This window comes from Callionymus lyra, chromosome 2, assembly GCF_982586985.1.
Source record: "Callionymus lyra chromosome 2, fCalLyr1.hap1.1, whole genome shotgun sequence".
Lineage (NCBI taxonomy): Eukaryota > Metazoa > Chordata > Actinopteri > Syngnathiformes > Callionymidae > Callionymus > Callionymus lyra.
The window spans coordinates 17,543,170-17,562,725 of NC_141819.1; the positions used below are offsets into that span (position 1 = coordinate 17,543,170).

Below are 19,556 nucleotides of genomic sequence, written 5' to 3' on the forward strand. Positions count from 1 at the left end.
AGAAATGCTTCAAGCTTTTATAACTCCCTCCCATAACTTCTTTACTTGTGTACATGTAGTGTAATAATGTTTATTGTTGTTGATATATTTCTCTTTTTATCTTATTATTATTGAGCTAATTTTATTATTTTTATTCTATTATTATATATATTTATTATTATTATTATCAGATTTATCAAAATGCCTTAAAAAATGCACAGTCACTAAAGTAACTCAACTAATTGTTTATTATTAGTCATCCATTTAGATATACAAATCCAAATAAATGAATAAAAAAGCCAAGTAGCGCAAACGTTTTGTTTCCTCTTCGTTCACTGCGGACACGTCAGCATCTGTGACCCTCACGCTTAAAATAAATGTTTTTATTTAATAAAAAAAAATATAATAAACTCATTAAACAATATAATGTGATGTTTACGTTGAATTGGGAAATATTTTTGATTTTAATTGTGGTATTTTAAAAGTTTTAACTCTACCGTAATGATTCATTTAACTGAGCGCAACACTGATTTCCAGACCTCAACCACCACAAGCCACGCCCACCCCCAAGTTTCAGCTGCTCCCTCGCTTCTGATTGGTTGGACTGGTCTAGAGGTCTGCTTTATGTCGGCGGCTGGTGATCCGCGACTAGTTTAACTCTCGGTCAAGACTAGTGACTAGTGGGAAAAAAAAAAAACACTCGACAGCTCCGCGAAAGCGAAACGTCCGCCATCGAACTTGTTGCCAGGATAAAGTAACTTCGTGTGGAGGCCGAGGTTCGACGGAACCAACAGCGAGGGCTCAACATGGATGCCCGGGGATCAACGGTGCTGCTCTGAGCTGGACTTAAGGCCGTCTCTGTTTGTTTTTGTCGAAGGTTCCTCTGAGCACGGCGGAGGTATGCGTGGCTTCACCTCCGTAGAAACTCTTTACACGAACAACTATTGATCCAAATAGTCGTTGGAGTTCCTGTCAAGTGAAGCTAACTGTGCTAACCTTGAATAAAGGTGAGATATTTTTCTCAAAACTTTAAGTAAATGAAACCGATTGTGTTGTTGTTTTGGTTTTTACTGCTTTAGATATAAGTTGTTGTGATTTAACTCACCCGTCTGGCCCCTTCACCCCCTATTCACCGCCCCCCTCTAGCCCCCCTGTAGCCCCCTGTTCCATCTGTTGCTTAGCTGGACCTTCTGGCACCCTGTTGTTATTGTTGTGTTTGTCATCCTTTTCTGCCACTGCAGAGCGTTATTGTGACGTCACTTCCTCCTCTTGACACCCTAGTAACACACCTGTGGTAGACACCTGACAAACCTTGCGTCATTTTTATTTATTTTATTTATCTCATGAAGCATTTGTCTTGTTTCCGTCCAGATGTTGCGGATGTTGAGGCGAGACGTTCCGCTCTACGAGAGGCTGGGCGAAGAAGACTCGCTCCCGTCGGCGGCTCCGGCCCCGCCGGCGACCGCGTCCCCCACCGGCCCCAACATCTCGTGGCTCCCGGAGGCCCCGCTGCTGGGCCAGGATCAGCCCATCTTCCTCATGACTTCTGCCGCTCAGGCGGTGTCGGGCGTCTTCGTGTGGACCGCCCTCGTCCTCACCTGTCACCAGGTGAGTGTCTGACATCAAGATGATAATCGTTCATTCATTTATTGTCTACCGCTTTATCACGGGGAGACTGGAGCCTATCCCAGTATCATAGGGCGAGAGGCAGGGGACACCCTGGACAGGAAGCTAGTCTGTCTCAGACTCCTCCAACACTCACAAGCACAAAGACAGACAACCATTCACACACACTCTCATATCTACGGACAATTTCCCAAAGTTCTCAATCAACCTCTGTATGTTTTTGGACTGTGGGAGGAAACCGGAGTAAACCCACGCAACACGGGGAGAACATACAAACTCCACACAGAAAGGTTGTCTCAACCCAAGATTATAATAATAGAGTTTATTTCTATAGCACCTTTCATTAATATTTAATCTACAAATATGAAACTAACAATGTGAGTGTTTATAAATGGAAAGTTTAAAACTATATTTTGGGTTGAATTTTATATTTCGTCATTAAGTCATTCATCAAACTTCACAATATTAAACTGATTAAAAACCATGTATTTTAAGCTCCTTTAGTTGTATTGTACAAAGTAATAACATAGTGTGAAACCTATTCTAAAGTCTCTGATGTATCATATCATTTGTGAAAAGAATCATGGATGCAGAAAGTAAACTTTGTTTTCAGTTCATTCTAGACCAGGTCGGGCAGTTGGTCAGGGGCCACTTTATACACTGTTACTGCTGTAAAGGGCCACCTATGAATGAAAAAATGGACGAATTAATGGAGCTTTATTATGATGGGAAAATTCCAATTAAAAAAATAATAATAAAAAGGACATTATAAATGGGCTCAAGCTGTACGTGGTTGTATATTATACAATTTCTCATTTATTTTATTTAAAGAAAAACATGTCATACTCCTGAAAAAGATAAATAAGCTCAGGTTTTTATTGTTATTGAGTAATATTTTCTATTAAATTTCATTTCAAAATGTACTCTAAAAGATCTTAAATGAGTTAAATAATCGAATTGTCAGCTAGTGTCGGAAAGATTTATAAATGATCATTTTTATCATTGTACTGTGACCTCATGACGGCCACATGAACACAGAGGACCACAAAGTTCTCCATGTGTTATTTATTTTAACAAGATATTAAGTCAAAATTTGGAAAAGGGCAGAAAGTGACTTAAAACTATAATTATATATAATTCAGCTTCATCTGCGAGCAGGTTTTAAGAAGTTGTGTCCGAACACTTGACGTTTGTCCCGGTGAAGCTTCAGTCCGGACCCTTAAGAGGAGGTTTTCACTGATCCAAGTCTAGTCGCCACGTTTGTGCCGCTAATTGACAGGTGATCCTGTAAACACGCTGGTTTGCCCCGACACGTCTGGCGGTTGCTCGGCAACCTCCCTCCGCATGTGTGAACTCGCAAACAAACTCCTCGAGTGAATTGTTTTGACGTTAGAAACGTCGCCGCACACGATGATGTGAACGTTTTGTTTATTCCCACCTGGACCATCTGAGACAACTTTCAAAACATTTAAAAATAATCAGTTACAATCAGTTGCAAAGTGATCTTTAACGAAATATGTGCAAATGTCGTTTCCAGATCTACATGCACTTGCGTTTCTACACTTCCCCGAGAGAACAGCGTCATATCGTCCGCATCCTCTTCATCGTTCCCATCTACGCCTTCGACTCGTGGCTCAGCCTCCTCTTCTTCACCAACGACCAGTACTACGTCTACTTCGACACGGTCCGCGACTGCTACGAAGGTACGTCGGCTCACGGACGCCTTTAATGTTCTACCGTGGAAGTCGTTGTCATCATGAGAACTGCATGTGCTTTAAATCCCTCCTGAGCTCGTCTCACCTGCGTCGACATGCGTTTCTCTGCTGAGTATGTGGACAGTTGTGTGTTGTTGTGGATTGTGTGTCTGTGTATGCGCTGTGTTGAAGTTATGAGGTGTGAATGGCCAGAGCTGCAAAAGTTACAATAATATAATTTTAATTAAGGGTGTGAGATACATATCGGTTTATAATTCAATAATGTGTGTTTAAAATAAATTCATTATTTATTTACAATTATCATGCAAATAGTCACACGTTTGTTTATTTTCGTGTTGCAATTTAACTCTTGGTCGCTGGAAGGCAGCACTCATGACTTCCTCCGAAGCTAAATGAACGATGAAATCCTGCGAGATCAAAACAATGACTGAGGACGAGAGGATACAGTAGACTACAGCAGCTTTTAAAGCTGATGTTAAGGCACATTTTGGTTTCAAAAAGGATTAAAGCAGTTATGACTTTTAAAAAAATTGAGTCAAGTACTCTGCAATACTAAAATATATCCTTGTTACAACTTCCTACAGTATCAGAATACAATAATTAGTGCCCTTGTATTGTGAAATGTATCGTAACAGCAGATTCTTGTTAATACGGACCGAACAGTAGTATAACATTATTGGGAAATGATATTTTCTTGTGGGCTATGTTAAATACTGTGGCTGTTTATAAAGGGGTCGTCAGCCAAAAGAAGAAGGGGACACAAGAATTTAATATGATGGGAAAATTTTAAGATAAATAATTGAATAAAAGGACATTTGGAAATAAGCTAAGGTTTCAATTGGATTACATATCATTTTATTATAATATATTTTTATTTTAAGATTCTAAAAACCTTGGTATATTTTTATATATTATACCATTTAAAATAAAATGCGTCAAATGCCATCTTTGTATTTTATTAATTGAATGTATTATTATTTTGTATACATTTATTTAAAATATTATATAGAAGCACTGTGAAATGCATATAAGAGATGAGAAAAAACAATGATCTTTATGAAAACATATGTAGGGTTGAACTACTGTAGTAATGGTATTGATGGGAAATTGATTCTAAACATTTCTAAATGGCTGATTTTATAGTTTTATTTTAAATTCATGTGGCCTCTGGGCCTACACAGTAATTAAAGAAACCACACAATAATACACAAAATGTAGTGAAAACTATTTACATTTTATTTAAAAAAAATAAAAAAAAAGTCAAATGCAGTGTTGCATAATAAGAGTAAGTAATTAAAGGTTATTTGTAAAGCATCTTTCTAGACCAGGGTCACAAAGTGCTTTAACGATCAAAAACAATACACAGTTAAAATATATACTTTGAAAGATCGAGACACATAAGACAAACACAGGAGTCCCATAAAATCAGATAAAAACGCAAATAAAAATGTCTTAAGATGTTTCTTGAAGGAGTCAGTAGATCATCAAACACAGAGAGAGAGGAAGATCGTTCCAAAGCTTAGGAGCAACAGCCTGGAAGGATTTCTCTCCTCTGGTCCTGAACCGTGTTCAGGAACCATCAGTAGATTCTGATCCACAGACCTCAGAGCCCGAGCTGGGGTGTAAGGCTGGATCAGATCACTGATGTAAGGAGGAGTCTGACCATGAATAGATCTGAAAATAAGAACAAGAATTTTAAAATGGATCCTGAAAGAAACTGGAAGCCAGTGAAGAGTTCTAAGGATTGTGGAAATGTGAGTTCTTCTACTAGAGCAGGTCAGAATTCTCGCTGCAGAGTTTTGTATTAACTGCAGGCAAAATAGATCCTTCTTGTTTAGACACGAAAATAAACTGTTACAATAGTCTAAACAAGAAGACGCAAACGCATGGAAATGTTGTGCCATTTACATCAGTCGTCATCACAGCATTGAAAACAAGAAAACATCGGGTTAAAAAATCTTTAAACAATATCCTGTCTTTCGTCACTTTTTAAATGCATGGATTGTGGAGCAGTGGATTAATGAGTGAACCTCATATTCAATTTCTCCTGGAAACATGAGAAGTGGAGTGAGTTTGGAGGTTCTCATATATATGAGCTCTCAGTAGGATCCTAAGGGCATAGATCTAGGTGTATCGGAGCTTCTGCTTGGACTCCTTAAGAATCCTGATGAGAAAGAGACCAAGAAGAAGTGAAGGGGGAGATTTCAGGAATGTGGTGGAGATGATTAAAGATCTTGCAGATATGCTTTGCTTTTCATTTGAGGCAGTTTTACTTCATTTCTGATTTAAAAAATAAAAAAGCAAATCCTCCTATTTTCTCAATCGATGAGAGTTCCAACAAGTTTCTTCAGTCTTCTCTCGCTGGTGTTCTACTCCGAGGCCCCCTGAGCCTCACGCAACGGTTTCATTCACTCAGGATGACCGACCTGTTGCCTGGCAACTGCCCTCGCAAATCTCTCATCAGGCCGAGTCGCTGCATTAGATAATGACCTCCATGCCATCGAGTTCTTTACAAGTCGATGCTTTTATCTCGACCACGTTGGCACGGTGACGCAACTGTGTCCACACAGAACGAGCAGATTGAATGAACGAGTGATGCCCGGCATCTTTGCTGCCGCTCGCTCAGGTGTGACGGCAGGTGGGGAGTGTTTAGACTCCTCCCACACTCACAAGCACATCCTCTGGGAGAGTGCACACACACACACACACACACACACACACATACACCACCTCTTGTGTGTAGTGGGATTAAGCAACAGTGTTTGTCTTGAGCTTGTTGCTCGTCATGTCCTGAAGAGGGATAATCTCAGGGGAGTCACGTGGTTACCATGGTGACTGATAATAAGATAATTGTCCACTTAAAGTTCAACTAATGTGTTGATGTAAGTGTGTCTTAAATAGATGTTGGACTCTATTGTATCATCAGTGTCTGTTTGTACAAAACTCTCTTTTCATTGAAATATTTACATTAGAAAATGATCTTAAGCCCCGGTCACGCCCACTCTGCTGTGATTGGTCAAGCACCAAGGTTTGTCACCGCGCCTCATCAATCCCAGAAGTCTTCACCTCCAAGGAACTCGTTGTATAAACAAAGCGGGCGTGATTACAGTTGGCTAGAGGAGGAGTGAAGCCATTATTAAGCCATAATTGACTCTGCTCTCGTAACCTCTCGTTCGCCGAGATTTCGGACTGGGGAGAACTTTATAAAGTAATAAGTTCAAAACATGGTCATGATGAAAGACTTACTGCATCTTGGAGAGGAAGACTTCAACATTTGAAACATGTGAGTGAGTCAAGAGAGTTGGAGTTTGAACTGATCTCAATGGTTTTTCTTGTCTCTTTAAATATTTAGCTTCTGGAATTTCTGTTGCGTTCACTGTTGTCTCCGTGGCGACGACCTGATCCTCCCGCTGCATTCTTGCATAGTTTAGGTGTAATAAATCTTGTTCACGACCACTACTGACTTCCATCTGCTCCTGATTATACCAAGTTAAGCTGCTAAGAATGATCTTTACCTTCTGTTTTCCTCCAGCATTCGTCATCTACAACTTCCTGAGTCTGTGCTATGAGTACCTGGGTGGAGAGAGCGCCATCATGTCCGAGATCAGAGGGAAACCCATCGAGTAATTTCAGATTTTTAACGAATAAAATTGAAAAAATTGAAATGAAAGGTTTCTGTTAATCCAGTTATGTTGTCCAGGTCCAGCTGCTTGTATGGGACCTGCTGTCTGAGGGGGAGGACTTACTCCATCGGGTTCCTTCGCTTCTGCAAACAAGCCACTCTGCAGTTCTGCGTGATAAAACCTCTCATGGCCGCCGTCACCGTCGTCCTGCAGGCCTACGGGAAGTACAAAGACGGTGACTTCAAGTAGGTGCTCGACGGCTTCCTGTGAAGATTTCTGTGGGTGTTCTGTGTTGGTGCTTCCATCACTTCATCCGGTGGTGACGAGCGCTCAACATATTTGTTTAAAAGACAAGATTTACCTTTTATTTTATCTGCATTGAGGAGATTTAAGTTGTCAGAGCAAGATCAGATACACAAGATATTGAGTCGTGAAGTAAAGAGGTTAAAAATAAAAATAAGAATAATTAAATAAAGGAAGACGATAATGAATATAATAATGATTAATATATCATCTATAGGACAATACTACACTAAACACTAACTAAATAATTATTATTAATTTGTTATATTAAAGAAACTTTATTTTCCTGGTCATAGAGTCGTATTTCATTAATGTAACAATCTATTTAAATGCAGAATAATTAAGTGACACAGATGAATCTGTCGAACTTTGTTTTAGGGATAAAATTAAAATGTATATTTTATACGTCAGTGTATGTTTTAGGGATAGAATTAAAATGTATAATTAATGTCAGTGTAGCATCTTACTACTGTTAGGAGCTCTGACAACATGGTTTTGGACACGTGAGCTGGTCAAAACAAGTGGTTCAATACCTTTTAAAAGTTCAACCAAAATCTAAACTAATCTGTTCCTTTTTAGAGTTATAGACAAAGGTGTTTGTTCATTTTAATGTAGCGACTGATGCTCAGTTGTCTTCGTCCAAAATGACTCTTGCAAAGAAACAAACTCTAACATGAATGAATGTGTCTCCACAGTGTCGCCGGCGGTTACTTGTACGTGACGATCATCTACAACATCTCCGTCAGCCTCTCTCTCTACGCCCTCTTCCTCTTCTTCTTCTCCACGCGGCAGCTGCTGAGCCCGTACAGTCCCGTCCTCAAGTTCTTCATGGTCAAGTCCGTCATCTTCCTGTCCTTCTGGCAGGGTACGAGGTCCAGCCCGCCATCGTCACGGTGACATCGGTCATGCTGAGTGTTTTCTCTCTTGTTCTGCAGGCTTGTTGTTGGCCATCCTGGAGAAGTGTGGAGCGATTCCTCAGATCAACTCTCTGGAGGTGTCGCTGGGTGAAGGCACCGTCGCCGCCGGTTACCAGAACTTCATCATCTGCATAGAGATGTTTTTCGCCGCTCTGGCTCTGCGTCCTGCGTTTCCGTACACGGTCTACATGAACAAGAGTCTGGACGCTCAAGGTGAGTCAGGAGGAGTGTTGGCTTTACTTCTTCTCTGGTCTGTAATGTCGTCTTCATCCACTTCTCTTCCGCTCACCTTCTCTTTTCTTCTCCTCTGCTGCGTCTGAAAGGACCAGTTTTCACATATGGAGAGTTCGGTAGGTTCACCTCTGCTTCAGCGCCCCCTGTTGTCCCCACTGCTGATGTGACCAGTGTTTTGTACTGTGAAGATGTTGTGTTGATTCTTTATCATCTCTTCATCCTCATTTAGACAATAGCAATGGTGTTATTGTTTATCTTCCCCTCAGTTGAACTCAAAAAGTCCTACAATGTGATTTTTTTTTTTTCGTCAGTAAACCTAATTTAACAAAAATCTTATTAGTCTTGGTAACATCAAAACTGGCTTAAATAAAATATCAGAACCAGATTATTGAATCACGTGAGTGACCTCGTGGGCAAGACTGAGCTGCAGTCAACAACCATGGTGATAATCTCAGACGTGATGGCGGATAAGGTTTCATGATACAGCTGATGAGGTTTCATGATACAGCTCATTAGGTTTCATGATACAGCTGATGAGGTTTCATGATACAGCTCATTATATTTCACTATACAGCCGATGAGGTTTCATGATAAAGCTGATGAGGTTTCATGATACAGCTCATTAGGATTCATGATACAGCTGATGAGGTTTCATGATACAGCTCATTATATTTCACTATACAGCCGATGAGGTTTCATGATAAAGATGATGAGGTTTCATGATACAGCTCATTAGGTTTCATGATACAGCTGATGAGGTTTCATGATACAGCTCATTATATTTCACTATACAGCCGATGAGGTTTCATGATAAAGCTGATGAGGTTTCATGATACAGCCTATGTGGTTTCATGATAAAGCTGATGAGGTTTCATGATACAGCTCATTAGGTTTTATGATAAAGCTGATGAGGTTTCATGATACAGCTCATTAGGTTTCACGATACAGCTGATGATGTTTCATGATACAGCTCAATAGGTTTCATGATAAAGCTGATGAGGTTTCACGATGCAGCTCATTAGGTTTCACGATACAGTCATTAGGTTTCATGATACAGCTGATGAGGTTTCACAATACAGCTCATTAGGTTTCATGATACAGCTGATGAGGTTTCATGATACAGCTCATTAGGTTTCACAATACAGCGGATGAGGTTTCATTATACAGCTCATTAGGTTTCATGACGCAGCCAATGGGGTTTCACGATACAGCTGATGAGGTTTCATGATACAGCTCATTAGGTTTCACGATACAGCTCATTAGGTTTCATGATACAGCTCATTAGGTTTCACGATGCAGCTGATGAGGTTTCACGATACAGCCGATGAGGTTTCACGATACAGCCGATGAGGTTTCACGATACAGCCGATCAGGTTTCACGATACAGCCGATCAGGTTTCACGATTTCAGTTGTTTGCATTTTCCTTTAAACTCTGGTGGTCCCTCACAGGACGCTGCGCCCCCATGAAGAGCATCTCCAGCAGCTTGAAGGAAACCATGAACCCGGGCGACATGGTCCAGGACGCCATCCACAACTTCTCCCCGGCCTACCAGCAGTACACGCAGCAGTCCACGCTGGAGCAGGGGGCGCCGACCGTCATCTGCCGCACCAGCAGCACAGTGGGAACGCGTGGAGACTGTGAGAAAACTCTGCTGCTGAGCTCGGATGACGAGTTCTAGACCCAAACATCTGCCGGACTTCAGCTGGTTCTATAGGCACAGACTGTTCACATATTCAACAGCTTCTCTCTTGTCCTGCACATGTTCATAGACCTGTCCTCACGTCACCTTTTGTATATTTATCAGCCACTTTTGTGTATTTTGTCATTTAACATTCAGTCAGTGGACGTGGATGAGTTTACAAGGAGGATTTTTAAAGGGCCAGCAGCTGTTGTAGTTCATTAAATACATAATTTATATCCGAGGATCGCATTATGGCTCGGCCCGCTTCATGCAGAAAGTGCATCCATCCTGGATTAGTGATCGGGGCGTTGTGTGAAGGGGTCTGGATTATTCAAGCTCAGGCTGGACACTCTCGCCACCGCAGTCTGGGTTAACTGGATTAAGGTGACGAAAAATAGGTTAACACTAGTTTTAGAATGAGCTTTAAAACGGTCAACAATGTGACTAAAGAGGATTTTATTTTTCCTAAATCCTTTCAAGGATTGTCGTGCTTCTGTGTTGAAAATAAAAAATACTCACTATAGGTGATAAATAAAATGTTTTATTTCTTAATGTCAAGCGTTTGGTCTGCTGTGTTCCCGAGGGCGACTCTTTGGATATTTAGTAAATTAGTTTGTTTGTAATTTACTCGACAAAACAAGAGAAATAAATGTTTAATGTTGAAATAAAACTTTTTATAATATTCAAAAAAAATTGAACATGTAAAAATGAATGTTTATTTATGAATTAAAAAAAAAAGTAAATGCGTTTAAACTGAACAACAAGATATTTTACTGAGAGATTACAGATAATCGTGTTATTCATAACAACTAAACACCTGTTGCGTGACGTCATCGCTGTGACGTTGTAAAAGTAAATATTTAATATTGATTTTCCAACGAACTAACTCAACTGATCCAGTAGATTTTCGCCAACAATGACGAAGCTAAAAACGGCCTGTTTTTTTTTTTGTTTTTTTTTGTCAAATCTGCTGCAGGTGCAAAGTTTACTCCGGTGAGAGGTTCTGACGTCAGAACGTGATTCATGGTGAGTCGGCACTTTCTCTAACCGCAATTACTGCTGGCGAACGCGGGGGGGCGACAAAAACATTTTAACCGGTGAACAGTTGAATTCCAGTGGATTTATTTACAAACGTTTTATCGATTAAATGTAACTTTTAACGACATTCTTTTCAGACTTTATTGATAGACGTTGATACTAAATCATCTCTATGTGTTCCATGAGTCTGCCTTGATATGTTAATTAAAATGTGATCCATCAAATCTTTAAAAAAAAAAGAAAAAACCCAGCGATTTAATATTTCACTTTTGTTACTGTTCATAAAGGCGGTTTGGTCTCTGAATCAGAACGCTGGTATTTAGATAAATGTCAAAGACACTTGTGACTCAGTGGTGTTATTTGTTACCATGGCGACCTGTGTGAGTCACCGGTCAGAAACTTCCTTAAAACTAACCAGAACTCCGCCAATACTTACTGGTGAAAAGTGGGTGTTTTTGAATAATGATCGGACAGAAAAAGTACCTCATCATTAAACCTCTTCTGAATACTTTTAGTCGAGGGGTTTTAAAAATACATGATGTTAAAGGAAAAACACAACAACAACGTGATATGACAGAATCTATTTGAAGATCCTTTTGTTACTTGTTTTTGGTGCGACTGGTATTTACTTCATAGTTTTTATATTTTTTATAGTTTTTCTTTGCTTAAACAACAATACAAGCTTGTTGTTTTTAAACAGCCATAGTCATATTTATTCTAAAACACGCCGTTTATAATTTATAAAGTGTATATTTATACATAAATAGTTTGAATTTGTATCTTAACTTTTATACATTGTCTGCTTTTCCCAGCATGCTAGAGGTCAGTGCTCATCCCAGACACAACAGACTTATATTTAATCGTTCTGGGGTCAAAAGGTTTGAGGATGTGTGTTTATTTTCACTGTCAGTAAACTTTTGTCAAAAATCACAAGCTTGTTTCCGCCCCGGACCATCAGTTCACACATCATCATCTGATCTCAGCGACGGATTGTGTAACGTGTCACATGAACAACTCCTGACATCCATGACAACACTGATCAGTCAAACTCAGCACTTTCTTCCAAATAGAAGTATAAACATATTGATCAAACCTTGAATTGTGTTGTTTTTAAATACCGCACAAAATAAACAAATCAATTTTTATTTTGTATAATTCTGATAACAGGGTTAGGGGCATATTTCTTTCTCACCGTCAGACTGATGAACATTAGTCCTGTTCAATCCTAGAATGTTTGAAAATGTTTTAATTAAAATATATTTTTAAGACAATAAAAGCTCCATCACTTAATGATACAAGTCTTTAGTTATTTTGTGAATGTATCTCACACCATTATTTTGGAGACTGAGCTGCAGCCTGGGGGGTCTTTCAGCAGTTTTTTTCCCCCTGACATTTGTAGTTATTCAAGTTTTTGTGAATTTTGTTGGTTTCACTGTACAATTTTGGCATTTCTTTCTGATGTATATGTTACTTTACAATAGAAATTATGTCAACTATATAATCAAGACCATATGAATAACATTTAATGTGATGATCTTTATTCCTAAACTGTCTAAAGTTGAACAAAATGGAGTGTGTTGTTCTACCTGCATTCACAGAAACTTCAGAATAGATCACAGGCTGCATCAGGCATACGTTTGAAGGCTCCTGTTTTACATCCTGGAAATTTTTCCTAATTTATAGAAATGGCTTGAGATGCATTAAAACAATAATAATAATGACAATTAAAACCCTTTGTTATGATGTAAGAAACTTTTAAACAGTTATTGAAAGTAATAAAATCATGCTGGTAACCAGCACTGATAATGGGTGACATAGTTGATCTAATATTTACATCAAGGGTGGAACATTATATACTGTGACTTGTTTACAGGCCAAAAGAAAGAAAGGGACAAATGAAGAACTTAAGATGTGAAAACTTGAAAAATAAGTAAACATTCTATAATGGGCTTTGATTTAAATGTAATTGTATATAATTTCTTTTTTTTTTTTTTCAATGAATGTTATCAAAAGATTATAAAGAAAAGCATTATATACTTAATACCTTTTTTTAAAAATATATCCTATGAAAAATAAAGTGTTTTTATGCCACTTGTACACATATTGAATTGTATAAATATCTCATTTTTAAATTTGTTATTTGAAGATTCATACCATTGCTGACAAGCACTCACACACCATGTTATGTACAATATGTACAACATTTATTATAATTAATATATAAAATAGACAATGTACTTAAATTTTCACAATAGAAAAAATACAATAAATACAAAGACCATTTTTGTTTTGCAAGTATTACAAAACGTCCAGCACAGATGTGAGACAGTAAAGTATAAAGAATAAATGCGTCGCCACACTGACAGCTAAATATATATATTTATATATATATCCACGTATATACGCCTCGTTCTCTGCGGAGGTTATTGGTCAACACTCGGCGTGTCACGCCGCTTCCACGCCGTATTGCTGCGGTTCAGGCGACCCCGTGGTCACGTGACAACCTGGTTTCAAGTGAATGTAGCTCGGACACTGTCACCTGGACTCCCTCGCTTGCGTTCCCTACTTTCTTTTCTCCTTCCATTCCATCCCTCCCTTCTCTTTGCCATCTCGTCTCATCCTCGTCTCCATCTTAAAACAGCACAAATAACAGACAGAATCTATCGTAGAAAAATAATATCCCTCCAGAAATCCACTATGACGGGCAGAAACACACACAGAAATATGGCTGCCGAGCTCTAGTCGCTAATAATTATTTCACAAAATAATCGCCACACGGACACAAGAATTAAGTTTCCCCCCGGACTACGTAAATACTTCTGAGAAACATGGAGAACATCACAGCACTCATTAGCTTGTCTTTAGCATATAATCTAACCTTTAAATACAAATAAAATATAGAATATATAACTCTGATAAATGTCACTCAACATCTTCATCTCTCAAGCGGCACAAATAAGAACAGGAATGTTTGCAGACTTGAGTGTAATTCCTACCAGATGTGAAGTTGTTTTTGTTTTTTTTTTGCAAAACATCTGTCTGGAGTCGAGCAGAAGGAAAAGAGAGTCACAGCAGACTGAGGGTGTAAAAAAAAAAAAAAACCAACACAAACTAACAAACAGGTAAATAAATAGAAAGAAGCATTTGAACAGTCGGTCAGAGTCCGTCCTGGTTTGTGAACTCACTGAAGGCACTGGATCAATGACAGACGTGCACAGCAGCAGACGCATTAGTCCGTCCATGGCGGGACACATGGAGCAATTTCACCTGTTCAGGTGTCATCAACTGAGGCAAGATGGTTTTTTTGTTTTCCAATGAGGGGGACAAACGTGTATAAAAAACGATCCGAGCTCAATTTGTAGAGAAAACCTCTCAAAATTCTAATACGAAATAATTAACGTGACTGAAACATATTTACGACATCATAAACTAACCAAGATATTTATAAAAAAAAAGAGTTAAAAGGATTAAATAATTCATCACGACATGTGGTTTCGCTTTCCTAGATAGTCAGGAAATCCAACGTTTACAGTGGCCAAAGAGAGCAGACGTGTCACCGGGTGAAAGAATCTCGTGAAAAACACAGTAAAACTTTTTTGGGGTGGTTTGGGTCAGAGTTGGTCAGAGTCATCATCTGGTGTGGGTTTTGTGCATGCCTGTGGTCGGTTTAGCGCCTCGCTCGGGGGGGTCTCATCTGCGTCCTCGGCGAACACTACTGCAGGTGAAATGTCGGGAGGGGGGGGGCGGTAAGTGCTTCGAAAGTCCAGCTGAGGGGGCTGTTGTCGTCTGCCAGTGTGAGTCAAAGAGAATAAATAAGACATGGATGCGAGGACACAGATGAGCGACGTGTGAATGAGGCTCTAAACACTCGGGGACTTGTGTGTCTACACGTGTGTTTTGCATTGCAGGTTGTGTGTCCCTCCCTCAAGTCTCCGTCGGCGGCTTCTAGGACGGCTCGTGTTCTCTCTGTGCCTGAGCTTGTGGCGGACTCTTCACGATGGTGATGACCGAGGCGGTGTTGAGGCGAGGCGTGGCGGCCAGGAGGTTGCCTCCGCCCGCTTCCAGGCCGCGGGCGAACCTCTGCAGCGCCGCCAAGCGGGCGCCCAGACCCTCCAGCTCCTTCCTCATGCCGTCGTTCTCCGCCCCCAGCCGCTCCACCTCCCGCTGCAGCTCCATCTTCTGCTGCTCCAGGGCCTCGCGCTGGGAGACCCGCTTGACGCGACAGCTGGCGGCGTAGCCCCGGTTTTTCAAGGTGCGCCGCCGCTGCTTCAGCTTCTGGACCTCGTCGCGGGACATGCCGCGCAGGTGGAGGTTCAGCTCCCGCACGGTCAGGGACATGAGCTCACTGTCGGACAGGAAGGGCACGTTTTCGCCACATTCCTGTTTCACCTGAGGGGACAAGGACGGAGACTATCACTCACAATGAAACACAAGTAAAACAATTATACTAACAGGCTGTTGCTCCTTAGCTTTGGAATGATCTTCCTCTCTCTTTGCGTTTGATGGATCTACTGACTCCTTTAAGAAACATCTTAAGACGCTTTTATTTGTTCAGGCTTTTCCCTGACTTTCTGGAACTCCTGTTGTGTTATCAGTTTTATCTTGATCTTTAAAATATATACTTTATTGAATATTGTTTTGATTGTTTAAGCGCTTTGTGACCCTGGTCTGGAAAAGTGCAATACAAATAAAAATTTCTTACTTACTTACTAATAAAAAAATATATATATTTTCAAATATTAAATATTAAAAAAGAAGAATGATATTCAACAAACCACAACTCGGACACGAGTCAATATATTACCAGGTAATTATAACCAATAATTACCACTCTGCACCCGATTACAAAACAATCTTGTTCTACGAGATAAGAGGCAAACACTGGTAAACAGTCATAAATGAATGACTTTGTTCATCAGGCGCCACTAAAAACCTTCCTTAAATCTTCAGACACTATTTCATAATGTTACCTTCAGGGCTTTGCTGCTTCTCTCCGTCATGATCACTCTCTTCTCTTCCCTCCAACACAGAGACACTCTAGAGAAGGAAAACAAGAAGGCGTGTTATCACATGTGACATCAATCTGGGCCTGGCATTTATTGTCTCCTCACAGGACCACCACACACACACACAAAAAAAAGGGAAAGCCACACCACGGGGCCTCACCCCGCTCCACAGGCAAGCCCGCTGGATAAAGAGTGTGTGTGGCTTACATGAGCACGATGCGAGTCGGGCCGCACAAGGAGGAAGTTGCCTGGTTGCTACAGGCAGGTGTCCTAACCAACACCCCTCCACACTTCCTCTTGTCAACACCCCCTCAACGGTCAAAGCTTCCATTGTTAAAAAAAAAACTTTGGGCTGCTTTAAAAGTCTTTTTGAGACAAAGAACCCATTTTCTTTTTGACAAGAATGAAGGCATTTTGTTGTGTCACAAGTTCATTTTTCAGAGAAACTATGCTGCATTTAAGGATAAATACTCTTGTTGAATCACAGATATTTTACTTTCACTTTTATTTACAACGAAGCTTTTTTTCTGAATATGCTTCGATGGTTTTGTATCCATTTTCTTTTAAGCAGGGAAACCATTAATCCACTCAACACTATTAAAAAAAAAAACTTATAGCCTGATAATGATTAGTGTTTTAACACCACCATGTACTTTGTGTACTAGTGTTTTTTGTCTTGTACTACTGAAATACATTTTAATCTTTACATATTATTGCATTTTTTATGTTATAATTATAGTTTAATCACTGTTTTACCATTATTTGTAATATTTGTATTACTATACAACATGTGTACCGTATATCCTGATACTATGTGTAATTATGTTTGATATTTTTCTCACAAACTGCTAAAACAACTCACATGTGGGACGCTTATGTGGGAAGAATAAAAGTTAAATCAATCATAACAACTCTGTGTTCAATCGGGTCGATAAGACCTTGACTGACTGAATGAAAATGTTTCATAAAACATGAATACTGTACTAAAACAGCTTCTCCTTTCCAATGATCCCACTGAAAAATACATTCACTCCTGGGTCTCGTCTTCTCTGGCTCTGTTCTAAGATTGACCGAGACCAGATTTGTTTTTCTTTAAATGAGCTCTTTATCCTTTTGATTTTTTTTCTTTGGCAGTTCAGCACAGTACATTCACACAACTAACAAATAACAGACAATAGTTTGTATTAAGATCATCAAAATGTGGTACAAGTAAGTAAATACCATCTTATTTTCATAGTAAAATACTTGCTTTACTAGTAACTATTCTTGGCTCAAATTTTCTTGTAATCATGTAATTAATACAAAATAGTACAACGGTCATTACAGGATAGATTCTGGTTGGTTTTAGAACACAATGCCACTAACTTGGGACAATAAAAGTAATGCTAAATTAGTATCAAAAACGTATACAAATATTTCAGTACTGAATCCTATGAGATCCCTAAGTATCATTATTGTTTATTTTTTATTTACACTCTCTAAAGACAGATACAGCAACTATTTGGATGCATACTTGAAACTGTAAAGGCTCGAAACTTAATGATATTTAGACACAACTACTCTCTTAGAAGGACAAAGGGATGTCCAGGTGTGGAAGAGGATGAAATAAATAGATAATATAATAGTAAAATGTTCAAGCTGTCAGGTTTCATTTCATGAAGAAGAAGAAAAAAAACAGCTCAAAGGATGAGTCAGTTTTCTGGAGGGGCCTGACTGTGATCGTCCTTTTATCCTCTCGATTCCCAAATGTTAAGTAAACTCAAGACAAAAAGCCAACAGGCTTGACGTCTCCAGATCTCACACACCTGCTATTATGGTCTGCAGGAGTGCTGACAATAAACTGCATTTCCCGTCATGCGTGGGAAGTGGCGGTGGTGGACTTAAACCCACGAGACCGCACTTTCGTAAAGTCATGGTGATTCAGCAATATAGCCTTTCACAATTCTCACTAACAGACCCAGACAATTCAAAAAACCGACCACATGTAGCCTTTAAAAAAACACACACACACCGTCTTGTACACAGCGTCGACCATTTCTGTTTATCCGCGCTATAAATAACAAGTTAAAGGACGGTCAGTGACCAAAATAAGAAGAGCAACAAGTCAACAAGCTAGCTTCAGGAAGCGAGCCTCCGTGTTCTCCTCGAGAATGTGAAACGTCAAAGAGCATCAAAGTTGCATTTTTTCGGTGACGTTTTTGTCGAGCTAGCACCACCTTATAGGGAGAACCGCGGCGGCTGCCATAGTAAACAGCCATCACGAGTGTGTCGACACTTGACGTTTTAAAGCTGCCTTATAAACGCACTTTAAGGTGGATACTATAGTAAGGTGTGCCCATGGGGCGGTGGGTTTCTTAAAAAGAAACCCAGATATCAGTTGAGAATAGCGGCAGCGAAGGTTTCCAACACCGTCTGTGACATGCTAGTAACCGTTAGCATCTTTAGCATCGGCGGCTCCGGAGATTAACGCCAACAGCTGCCTGCTCACTCCGTCCTTGGCTGCTTACGAAGTATTAGGCGGAAACTGTCTGGCGAGGGGAAAGCGACCGGGAGCCCGCGTTTAGAAGCTAATATTTCGGTCAATAATCACGTAAAAATACCTGCTCGGTCGAAGCGACTATGGCGTCAAAATATCCGTCCGCCTTTTCCCGGAATGACTCCACTGCTCTGAGGCTGGATTCTTTCATTCATAAAAAACACAAGCGACAATGACGTCAGGTTCAAAGAATGGGGGAGGAGTCGACCCCGCCCCCACGGTGTACTCCGGTGGGATGTAAACAAGGAATCCCTGAATCTTTCCATGAGACGCCCCCCCCCCCCTCCTCTCGTTTTCTGTTCCCAGGAATAACAACTTCCATGAAAACAAGCCCAGCTCAGCGAGAAAACACGTTTCTCAGTTAAGAGAACCACAGACATGTTGGGTTTTCTAGTCCAGCCACATAAACCGTAGGAGGCAGACATAAATGGTGTTTAATCAAACAAAGTCATAACAATCTGGATAATTATATATACTGTATGTGTGTTGTTTTTTTTAACTCAAGGAGTGGTGGGGAGTCGTTCAAAAGGAACTTGTTTTATTTGATAGGAATAAATGGTTGACAAAGATATCATCTGCTTCTTGTCCACACCTTGTTTTGAGTGGACTGTGACTAAAGCACAGATTCTGATGGAGTTGTCATCCAAACCTGCTGGTTAAAATAGAGAGATAGATAGAGAGATAGACTGATAGACAGATAGATAGATAGATAGATAGATAGATAGATAGATAGATAGATAGATAGATAGATAGATAGATAGATAGATAGATAGATAGATAGATAGATAGATAGATAGATAGATAGATAGATAGATAGATAGATAGATAGATAGATAGATAGAACTTTATTGATTAAAATTGTTTTTAAATTAGAACACAGCAATACAGACAATAAT

The 19,556-nt window shown here is 39.8% G+C and overlaps 2 protein-coding genes across 3 annotated transcripts; one reads left to right on the top strand and one right to left on the bottom strand.

Annotated features, from left to right (window-relative positions):
- The first annotated feature begins 604 nt into the window (after nucleotides 1-604).
- tmem184ba (transmembrane protein 184ba) lies at nucleotides 605-10,638 on the top strand. Its single transcript, XM_087783783.1, has 8 exons — nucleotides 605-986; nucleotides 1,351-1,587; nucleotides 3,143-3,308; nucleotides 6,853-6,943; nucleotides 7,021-7,188; nucleotides 7,942-8,111; nucleotides 8,182-8,376; nucleotides 9,848-10,638. The coding sequence occupies exons 2-8, from the start codon at nucleotides 1,351-1,353 to the stop codon at nucleotides 10,075-10,077; spliced, it is 1,257 nt and encodes a 418-aa protein (XP_087639909.1). The 5' UTR covers nucleotides 605-986; the 3' UTR covers nucleotides 10,078-10,638.
- A 2,662-nt stretch (nucleotides 10,639-13,300) lies between these two features.
- On the bottom strand, nucleotides 13,301-18,837 carry maff (MAF bZIP transcription factor F). 2 transcript variants are annotated; one of them, XM_087783784.1, is made up of 3 exons: nucleotides 18,715-18,837; nucleotides 16,089-16,153; nucleotides 13,301-15,507 (listed from the first exon to the last, which is right to left on the bottom strand). In XM_087783784.1, the coding sequence occupies exons 1-3, from the start codon at nucleotides 18,809-18,811 to the stop codon at nucleotides 15,064-15,066; spliced, it is 606 nt and encodes a 201-aa protein (XP_087639910.1). In that variant the 5' UTR covers nucleotides 18,812-18,837; the 3' UTR covers nucleotides 13,301-15,063. The 2 variants fall into 2 exon arrangements, with proteins under 2 accessions (XP_087639910.1, XP_087639911.1); XM_087783785.1 differs by having other exon boundaries at nucleotides 16,089-16,155; nucleotides 18,725-18,831.
- Between the last annotated feature and the right edge of the window lie 719 nt (nucleotides 18,838-19,556).

Excerpts from the sequence above, each read along its gene's own strand:
- tmem184ba (XM_087783783.1), top strand. The coding sequence starts at position 1,351 with ATGTTGCGGATGTTGAGGCGAGACGTTCCGCTCTACGAGAGGCTGGGC. Across the intron at positions 7,189-7,941 it reads TACAAAGACGGTGACTTCAA|TGTCGCCGGCGGTTACTTGT; the intron begins GTAGGTGCTCGA and ends GTGTCTCCACAG. Across the intron at positions 8,112-8,181 it reads CTTCCTGTCCTTCTGGCAGG|GCTTGTTGTTGGCCATCCTG; the intron begins GTACGAGGTCCA and ends CTTGTTCTGCAG.
- maff (XM_087783784.1), bottom strand. The coding sequence starts at position 18,811 with ATGAAAGAATCCAGCCTCAGAGCAGTGGAGTCATTCCGGGAAAAGGCG. Across the intron at positions 16,154-18,714 it reads GACCGAGCAGGTATTTTTAC|TGTCTCTGTGTTGGAGGGAA; the intron begins GTGATTATTGAC and ends CCTTCTCTAGAG. Across the intron at positions 15,508-16,088 it reads GAAGCAGCAAAGCCCTGAAG|GTGAAACAGGAATGTGGCGA; the intron begins GTAACATTATGA and ends TTGTCCCCTCAG.